At 40.3% G+C, this 9918-nt stretch overlaps 1 protein-coding gene across 1 annotated transcript; it reads left to right on the top strand.

Annotated features, from left to right (window-relative positions):
• Positions 1-2238: 2238 nt before the first annotated feature.
• Positions 2239-4787, top strand: LOC111195443 (fibronectin type III domain-containing protein 11). Its single transcript, XM_022682833.2, has 2 exons — positions 2239-2526; positions 3601-4787. Exon 2 carries the CDS (start codon positions 3612-3614, stop codon positions 4398-4400), a length of 789 nt encoding a protein of 262 aa, XP_022538554.2. The 5' UTR covers positions 2239-2526; positions 3601-3611; the 3' UTR covers positions 4401-4787.
• Positions 4788-9918: the final 5131 nt, after the last annotated feature.

Raw genomic sequence — 9918 nt, 5'->3', positions numbered from 1 at the left:
TTATATAATTATTTAATAAACATGTGATGCCTTAGTTTAGAAAACTGTAAACATTTAACATTGTTTTGTCTAGCACCACAACCTAGAACAGTAAATGAAACATTTTCAGCGATTCAATGAAAATGTTGAGCACAAAATTATATAAATATTTAACATTTGTGAAAAGTTCTGAAAATGTGCAACAGTGTTTAAAAACAGCATTAATAGCTACACAACAAGTTTTTTCAAAAGACCAGCATCACTTAACTTTATACAATAAAAAGCAATAAATGCATTTGTACATTTGTTCTACCTCAGTTCTTTTTTTAGCTCAGTGAGAGAAATCTGGCCTGTTTTGGGCTTAGAGAAGTGCATTAATGTCAGGCTGAAAATCTGTTTTATATGACTCCAAGCTGTCGTATTTTTCTGAATTATTACTGGAAACATACATAATGAATACAATTAATGTTCTTTAAGACTTTTGTGGTGCTGTTTGATAACCCTTTGATTTGCTTATTTTATAGCACTCTTTTTCTTTATAGGTAATTTTTTTAAATATTACACTTTTACAGAGATTTTGGTGTATATTAGTAGCTTAGACCTGGTTAAATTATGTTTATTTAGCTGTAAAACTAATTTTTGTTCCATTTTCAGTCTCTGCAGAAGAAGCGCAAACCTACCTAATACACTACCGCAATACACCGTTTAGATGTGTTCGAAGGTTTTCGCTGCTGATAGCGCAATTTAGATTTAGTTTTCCCTTCTAATTTACCAACAATCTCGCACGGGCCGGTCAGAGATAGTCAGAGGGCCGGTTGTGGCCCACGGGCAATACAATGCCCAGGTCTGCTCTAACCCAATCTAAACCACTGTTAATATATGACTTGAATTTGCAGTACCCTAAACCACTGAAATACACATTGGAAGTGTTTTAGAAGCTTTTTATGGAACTGGATGGACTGAAACTTTCTCCCAAGGTGCTGTCTCTTAAAAACCAGCTGTTAATTTAAGCTATCTCAGATAGCCTTAAGGGGGACCCTGGTTTAAAATTGACTTGGAGTAGTAAAACATGATAAAAAAAAATGTTACAAAAAACTGCCAATAAATGCAAAAGTGGTTAAAAGTCTGAGAATTGATTTATTTGAGTGGTAAGTAAGTGGAGTTACATTTTAAGAAATACAAGGGCAAAAAAATGAAGGAAATAGTTTGCATGGATCTTTCTATGTTGGTAGAACTTTAAAATTCATAGATTTTAATTTTGATTTAATGTAGTTGTTTATTAAAAACAAATAGTAGAATTAACTTAAATATTTTAAGTTAATGGTAGGTGACAAAAATAAGTTGACGTAACTTCGTGTTTTTAGTTATACTATGATAATTTATTTAAGTATATTTGAAGTGGCTTAGACAAGTTCCATTTACTTAAAAGAACAGAATGTTATTTCAACTCAAAAAGATCCATGCAAACGATTGCCTTAATTTTTTAAAGTTCTTTCAACGCCTCATTTTTACAGTGTTCTTAATGTTTTTTTCATAATGGCAATTAATGTTCTCATTTTAAAAATATCTATTTAGTTAGCCAATATTTTCTACTTATTTCCTGTGATATGTATTATTCATAAAGACTCATTGATAACATTTGTACAGGCTACTTGACAATATTTTTGGACTGTAAAAAGTTTTTTACTTTTCCTTTTCTTTTCTTAATTATTACATGTCTCTATAATTTTCACTTTTGTTTTAAGACACTTTCTTGTTATATTATTAAAAGACACAATCTTGCCTACTAAATGGATACATTTGTTTTGCTGGGTATAACCAATGCAAACATATGGATTGATGTATATTAGTATAGTGTTGTATTTATTCTATATTGTTTATTAGTTTAAACTACACATGTTTTTAAAATTGTAAAATAAAACTTTTTCTATTTTTTGCTTTTCTATTCTAAGACAAACTGAAATTAAATTTGATTTTGCTGTATGGGCTATTAAGGCTATTCATCATGCTTACGTTTTTGCTTTAAGTTTATTTAACATTAGTGTGCGTGCGCACACACACACACAAACTCTAATTATAGGTATATGTTTCAGTAAAATGAACATTGTTGTTTTTTTCTATAAACTACGGACAACATTTCTCCCAAACTCCAAATAAAAATATTCTCATTTAGAGCATTTATTTGCAGAAAATGAGAAATGGCTGAAATAACAAAAATGATGAGGAGCTTTCAGAACTCAAATAATGCAAAGAAAACAAGTTATAAAGTTTTAAGTGTTCAGAAATCAATATTTGTTGGAATAACCCTGGTTTTTAATCACAGTTTTCATGCATGTTTCTTGGCATGTTCTCCTCCACCACTGAGCAAAGGTTTAGGCACTGTGAATAAACAATGTAATGGTGGCTGGGGTGGCAGTGTGATGCCCTCAGTGATGTCATAGAATTCTAGAACAGGCAGCTCAGCAGCGTCTCCATGGTAACCGGCAGGTTCTAAAGGGAGGTGTTTAGAACCCTGAGCCTCAGTCAGCAGAACGCCCTGAAGGGAAGGTGAGTGTCTTTGATTCTCTCTCTAAGGCTACATTCACACAGCAACTAAAAGTGCCTCATATACAGAGAGTGATATGAAACAGCTTGGGCACCACTGATCATTTTTATGATTTTCCTTTATAGATCATTGGTTGTTCGGATCAGCAATTTCAGTTAAATATATCATATAGCAGATGAACACAGTGATATTTGAGAAGTGAAATGAAGTTTATAGGATTTAAAGAAAGTCTGCAATAATCCTTAAATTAGCCAAATGGTTTTGTGTTTGAATAAACAGGTTTAATAGTTAGACTTAATAAGCAGAAGTCATTATTAAAAATGACATTTTCAGTCACCTCTGCTGCCAGATAATTACCTTGTTTGTTTGTTTTTTACATGTATTTTCTTGTATATTTTCTTCAGTATATTTAATTACAGTTTGTTTGATTGGAATCGCTATCTAAAAGCTATGACATATCTCTAAAACATATGATTTATTTATTCTATTCATAAAGATTTTTATCATGAAATGACCACCCATTTTAATCTTTTTAATATACATTTACAAAGAAAGTACTGTAATTTCTGTATTGTGTTCATTAATGCATTATTTTTAAAATGAGAGGATATGAATTTTTGCTATGTACAGAAATATTCCTGTAGACACAGCCGTTATAGATAATAACATTTAAAACACATTTCTGAGAAAATGTTCTCATTACATTTGTTTAAAAGTCCAGTCTGTGGCTGTGGGCAAATGAATGTATATCTATTAGTGCATTAGTGTTTCATTCAAATCAGCAGAGATGTTTAATCACATTATAGCCCTTTTTATAACTCAATTATTAGCCTCAATTATTCCATTTCATCCAGTGCAACATCTCTCAATCAGTCAGAAATCAGTTTTTAAATCTTATTTTGCTATATTGTAAAAATGCACAGCTACAAGATAAAAATGCAAGACATACAGCCTTGGCTGGAACAGACCGGTCATCTGCATTACACTGCATTACAGTCTAGTTATCAGATAGCTAACTGGCTAGTAAATCAATAATAATATTATTGATCATGTGGTGCTGTGCTGTTGTGTTACAGTTTTCTTCAACATGGAAGAGAAAATAAGGCACCTCCTCAACACGAGAGTGACCACAGATCAGATCCGCACTTACTTCAACCAGCAGGAATTTTTCAGTAGGTGCTCCTTCTACATCGAAATCAAAGGCAAGGATTTGGAAACACAAACCACCAGGTCTGTCCCTGTCCAGAACCTCGACCCACAGAGGTTAATGCGGGTGAAATTTGACGCCAAGACCCAAGTGAGAGTGCAACTGGCCTATCAGACAGAGCTCCTCAAAAAGCTCGTCAGGAGCAGGGAAGATATTGCAGTCATTGCTGACAAAATCCATCAAGGATACGTTGTTGGTGAAGAAGACGACATTGACCGTAAAATGTCAGAACTTGAGGACACTGCTGCTGAGTTTGAAAACTCCCTGTTGCTTGGTTCTGTCCACAACCGTCACAAGCTCATCTTCGAGGCCAACGGGGTTGTAGTAGTTCCGCGGCTCACTTTGGAACTAAAACTCAAGAAGCCAGTGATATTTGAGAGAGGCCTCTGTGTCATGTTATTGAACGTCGCCTACCTACACTGGAAAATTGAGGAGCAGGAGCAGGACGAGCCAGGCGAAGAGTTCCAGATCCAATACAAGGTCCAAGATCCAGAAATCCACGATGCAAGCAACCGGTCGATCAACTGTGGGCTTTACAGAGCAGCAATTATACCAAATTTGGTTCCGGGCAAATTATATGAATTTACCATCAATAGGGTGAACTCCGGCGACCTGGTCTACAGCAAGTGGACTGATACCATCTGGCTTACAACCTCACCTGATTGCTAAAGGTGGCGGTGTTTGTAACACCCAGCTGATCAAATGTATTCTGTCAATTCTGTATAAAGTTTAACACTTGTGGCGTGAGGAGGCGGGAGAGCCGTGGGTCCGCCCCACGCCGGAGCGTACAGCCCTGTCTGTCCCAGCTGGTCCGCATCAGGACTGATTAAGCCGTCAGCTGGGACAGGCATAAAAACACAGCCTCAGCTCACTCAGAAGAGGGACTTTGACTGGGGAGCTGAGAGCTGAGGCCGCACGAAAACCTTTAACAAAAAAACCTTTAGAAAAGTAACCTAAACGCAACTAGAGCCCCACTGGGATAGCGTTATGCTGATTTACGTTGTTTTGGGTGTGGTGGAGGGCATTTTTAAAGCTAAATAAAGGTATGTTTGAGATCATTAACTCCCCGTGTCTGTGTTATCTGTGAGCTTCCTACTACCGGGTCACAGTGGTCACGCCCCTAACCCCAGGGGCCAACCACACACTGCAGAAATATGTGTTGATTAATTTCAGTAAGATAAATTCAAATAGATAAAAGCCCCAGGTGCTCAGAGTGCTCCATTAGACTGCTGTAAAATGCTGTCTCTGTATCTACTGAAGTATTATTTTTACTTCACTACTGTACTTTAGTACTAAACTGCTGCATCTGTATCTACTGAAGTATTATTTTTTTGCTCATATAATTATTTTTATCAGTTGCATCAATACTCGTTACAATTTGTAAAGGGGTGGGGAGCAGTAGCTCTCCAGCCCAGAAGGTTGTAGGACCCAAGTGCAGAGCAGCAGATCTCAAAGCAGGTAAACCCAAGAAAAAAGGGGAAATAACGATAATAATAATAATAATAATAATGATAAGTATAATTATTATTATTATAACAAGAATAGATATAATTATTATATGTAGTATTATAACGATAATTATAATGATATATGTACTATATATATATATATATATATATATATACACTGCTCAAAAAAATAAAGGGAACACTCAAATAACACATCCTAGATCTGAATGAATGAAATATTCTCATTGAATACTTTGTTCTGTACAAAGTTGAATGTGCTGACAACAAAATCACACAAAAATCATCAATGGAAATCAAATTTATTAACCAATGGAGGCCTGGATTTGGAGCCACACACAAAATTAAAGTGAAAAAACACACTACAGGCTGATCCAACTTTAATGTAATGTCCTTAAAACAAGTCAAAATGAGGCTCAGTATTGTGTGTGGCCTCCACGTGCCTGTATGACCTCCCTACAACGCCTGGGCATGCTCCTGATGAGGTGGCGGATGGTCTCCTGAGGGATCTCCTCCCAGACCTGGACTAAAGCATCCGCCAACTCCTGGACAGTCTGTGGCATACCTGTCAAGTCTCCCGTTTTGGCCGGGAAACTACCGTATTTTACTCCTCTTTCCCGCCGTCCTCCCGTATTAGTATTTTCCCGTAAATTTCCCGTATTATACTAAATAAAAAAATATATAGGCCACAGGCGACAATGCACTGTGTGTCTCTTAACCAATCGTGTTGCCGGTTCAAGGAGAAAGTCCCGCCTTTCAGGAGAAACAGCCAATCAGCTTGCTGGTTTTGCGGAGCGCAGTTTAGTGTGGGGGAAGCCCCGCCCCTCCCCTCGCTGTGAGTTCAGGCAGCTAGTCGGAGCAGCTGTCGTTAAAAATAATCTGGATATACGGACATTTTTCTAAAAGAAAGGTAACTAACCATGTAAACTGTGATGAGATTGTTTCTGATAGCTGGTTAAAAAGACTCTTCTCTGAATCAAAACATAAATTAAACCCATTGTGTGTTTAATAAAATCCAGCTTGTGACTCAGTTAGCTTAACTTTAGAATTAGCTAGATAGATATTCAGGGTTTGAGAAAAATCTACATACATATAATGCCCTGCCCTGATGTGCCTGATCAGCCAAAACCTATAATTTCCAAACTCTAGTTCAGGGCTAGTTTTAGGGTTTGTTAGAATTTGTTTAAATCTCAAGTATTGTGGTGTAATGTATTATTTAGAAGGGGTAGAAGAGATGGTTGAGCTGGAGAGAGAGAGAAAATGTGGAGAGGGCTGAAATTAATTGAACTGATCAGGAGTGGACTCAGGGCCGCCGCTCTGCATACGCAGACAACGCAGCCAGCGTTAGGCCTCAACCATTTTGCAGTTGCAGGGAGCCAAATTGACTGAGAATGAAATGTGTTGAAATTATGACATTATTAAATTTAAAACCCAATGTGAATTATTTATGATACGATCATCTTTTTTGTCTTTAAACATTGCATGGGGCACCTACTCTACTACTTAAAAGCGGCACGTTATTATTTTTGTGCATAATATAATGCCCCCACCCCTATTGCCTGAAATGGCACGGCTCGGTTTGCTCTGTTGGTTGTTGCCAGATGTGACATTTTCCAGTCAAATAAATAATCAGGGGCCTCCCTGACCAGTTATGCTTAGGGCCTCCAAAACCTTAGCAGCGGCCCTGAGTGGACTGAACGATAGAAAGAAGTATTAATGAAAGATTATTAATTGTGTAGGCCCCTTAGGACTATTATTTACTTATGGAATATATCTGATCCATGTCCCTTTTGTAAATTTGTGCACCCTTCAATTTCAATTTTAAATCTATATATATATATATATATATATATATATATATATATATATATATATATATATATATACATATTAATTTTTAGCCCTCGGTTGGGCTGTTGGGGCGGCGGAAAAAATCCCTTATTTTTAAGTCCAAAACTTGACAGGTATGGTCTGTGGTGCAACGTGACGTTGGTGGATGGAGCGAGACATGATGTCCCAGATGTGCTCAATCGGATTCAGGTCTGGGGAACGGGCGGGCCAGTCCATAGCTTCAATGCCTTCATCTTGCAGGAACTGCTGACACACTCCAGCCACATGAGGTCTAGCATTGTCCTGCATTAGGAGGAACCCAGGGCCAACCGCACCAGCATATGGTCTCACAAGGGGTCTGAGGATCTCATCTCGGTACCTAATGGCAGTCAGGCTACCTCTGGTGAGCACATGGAGGGCTGTGCGGCCCTCCAAAGAAATGCCACCCCACACCATTACTGACCCACTGCCAAACCGGTCATGCTGAAGGATGTTGCAGGCAGCAGACCGCTCTCCACGGCGTCTCCAGACTCTGTCACGTCTGTCATGTGCTCAGTGTGAACCTGCTTTCATCTGTGAAGAGCACAAGGCGCCAGTGGCGAATTTGCCAATCCTGGTGTTCTCTGGCAAATGCCAAGCGTCCTGCACGGTGTTGGGCTGTGAGCACAACCCCCATCTGTGGACGTCGGGCCCTCATACCATCCTCATGGAGTCGGTTTCTAACCGTTTGTGCAGACACATGCACATTTGTGGCCTGCTGGAGGTCATTTTGCAGGGCTCTGGCAGTGCTCCTCCTGTTCCTTCTTGCACAAAGGCGGAGGTAGCGGTCCTGCTGCTGGGTTGTTGCCCTCCTACGGCCTCCTCCACGTCTCCTGGTGTACTGGCCTGTCCCCTGGTAGCGCCTCCAGCCTCTGGACACTACGCTGACAGACACAGCAAACCTTCTTGCCACAGCTCGCATTGATGTGCCATCCTGGATGAGCTGCACTACCTGAGCCACTTGTGTGGGTTGTAGAGTCCGTCTCATGCTACCACGAGTGTGAAAGCACCACCAACATTCAAAACTGACCAAAACATCAGCCAGACAGCATAGGTTCTGAGAAGTGGTCTGTGGTCCCCACCTGCAGAACCACTCCTTTATTGAGTGTGTCTTGCTAATTGCCAATAATTTCCACCTGTTGTCTATTCCATTTGCACAACAGCAGGTGAAATTGATTGTCAATCAGTGTTGCTTCCTAAGTGGACAGTTTAATTTCACAGAAGTTTGATTTACTTGGAGTTATATTGTGTTATTTGAGTGTTCCCTTTATTTTTTTGAGCAGTGTATATATATATATATATATATATATATATATATATATATATATATGAGGACAACAAAACCCGAAAACAGGCGCAAAACAAAACCTGAAAACGGGTGGACAAAAAACAAAATGGCGCCGAGCGCGAGTGAGGGAGAAACAGAGGATCGCCTGGGAAGCGAGGCTGCCCCTTATTTACGGGGAGATAAAGGGAACAACTTCCCAACTAAAACAAAGGTAGGACATTTGGTGCTTTTAGGGGAACTGCGGTTCCACTGGGGGGAGGAAAGGGGGAACCGCGGGGAGCCAAACTAAGAGAGCGGCCGAGTCACGGCGCTGCCGCTGCTACACACAGTCACAGAGACTCGAGGTAGGAGCGGCGGAGGAGAGCACACCGCTCTGCTCCACCAGACTCGAGAGAGAGAGAAAACAGAGGAATTAAAGAGGAGTTGAGGAGACAGCTATGCAGCACGCCCTCGCTCACAGAAAAGTGGGAAGCGGCACTTGCCGTAAATAGAGCAGAAAGGAACAGAAAAGAGCCGAGGCTCGCTTGAAAAACAGGCATAGATTCTCTCTCACTAGCTTCAAAGATCCAGCGCCGAGTGGCTGGTTGGTGTTGCTTTTACGGTGTTCATAGCAGGTGTTAGTAATTAGCCAAATTAATCCTCAGCGCTGGTCTGGCGTGCCCTCTGATGCTCCGGAGGGTGCCTCGGTTGGCCACCAGCCCTTACACAATTATAAAAATGTTATGAATCATTCTAAACCCACATTATCACTAAAGTCAGAGCGGTAGATGATCGGACTGTTACCAGGTTTGATGAAGCTCCTCATCATTGAGGGAATCAAGCAATCAAGCTGATCTTATAAGAAGACGTGCATGCTCCCGCTCTGCCTTTCACTTTGCTGCCTGCCTGCAGTATGATTCACATGATTCAAACTTTTAACTGCTTTTTGAAAAACCTACATAACAAAATACTTGTACTTTTACTTTCAGTAAGTAGTAAGTGGTGCATTTTTGGTCACTTTTGGAGTAGTAAAACATGATAAAAAGTACTTACATTTGATGAATAGCACACTTCCATTCTCCCACAGTGTTCTGAGATCCAAAAATTTTAAGGAGATCCACCCCCAAGTTCAGGCGGCCTGGTACATGTGTCGCCCTGAGTGAAAGTAAGTGAAAACTGCTCCACATTATAAGGGAGTGGGACAGATTCAGAAGCAGGAGTGACCGCGTGCCCCCCTGCCTGTTTATGTAAGACACCACAGTGGTGTCATGCTTCCCCTTCAATTCTGAGAGGAAGCGTTTTAGTGACAAATGGACCGCTAGACAGTTGGACAACTCCAGACAGTTGATGTGGAGGGACCGCCGCGCTAGAGACCACGCCCCCTTCAAAGCTGCTCCGTTGCACACCGCATCCCAGCCCATCAGGGACGCATCCGTTGACAGCACCGCGTAAAACAGAACTCTGCCTATGGGCGAGCCCTGGCACAGTAGGTGGGGCTCCCTCCAAAGAGAGTGCGTTCATACAACCCTGAGTCACAACTATCTTTTTCTGGAGATGGTGTGAGGCATTCAGGCAGTGTGATAAT

The sequence above is a fragment of the Astyanax mexicanus genome, chromosome 24 (assembly GCF_023375975.1).
Source record: "Astyanax mexicanus isolate ESR-SI-001 chromosome 24, AstMex3_surface, whole genome shotgun sequence".
In the NCBI taxonomy this organism is placed as follows: domain Eukaryota; kingdom Metazoa; phylum Chordata; class Actinopteri; order Characiformes; family Acestrorhamphidae; genus Astyanax; species Astyanax mexicanus.
Note: the sequence above shows the minus strand (reverse complement) of the source record. Positions and strands in the feature narration are given on the sequence as shown.

Coding starts and splice junctions, on each gene's coding strand:
- LOC111195443 (XM_022682833.2), top strand. CDS start 3,612: ATGGAAGAGAAAATAAGGCACCTCCTCAACACGAGAGTGACCACAGAT.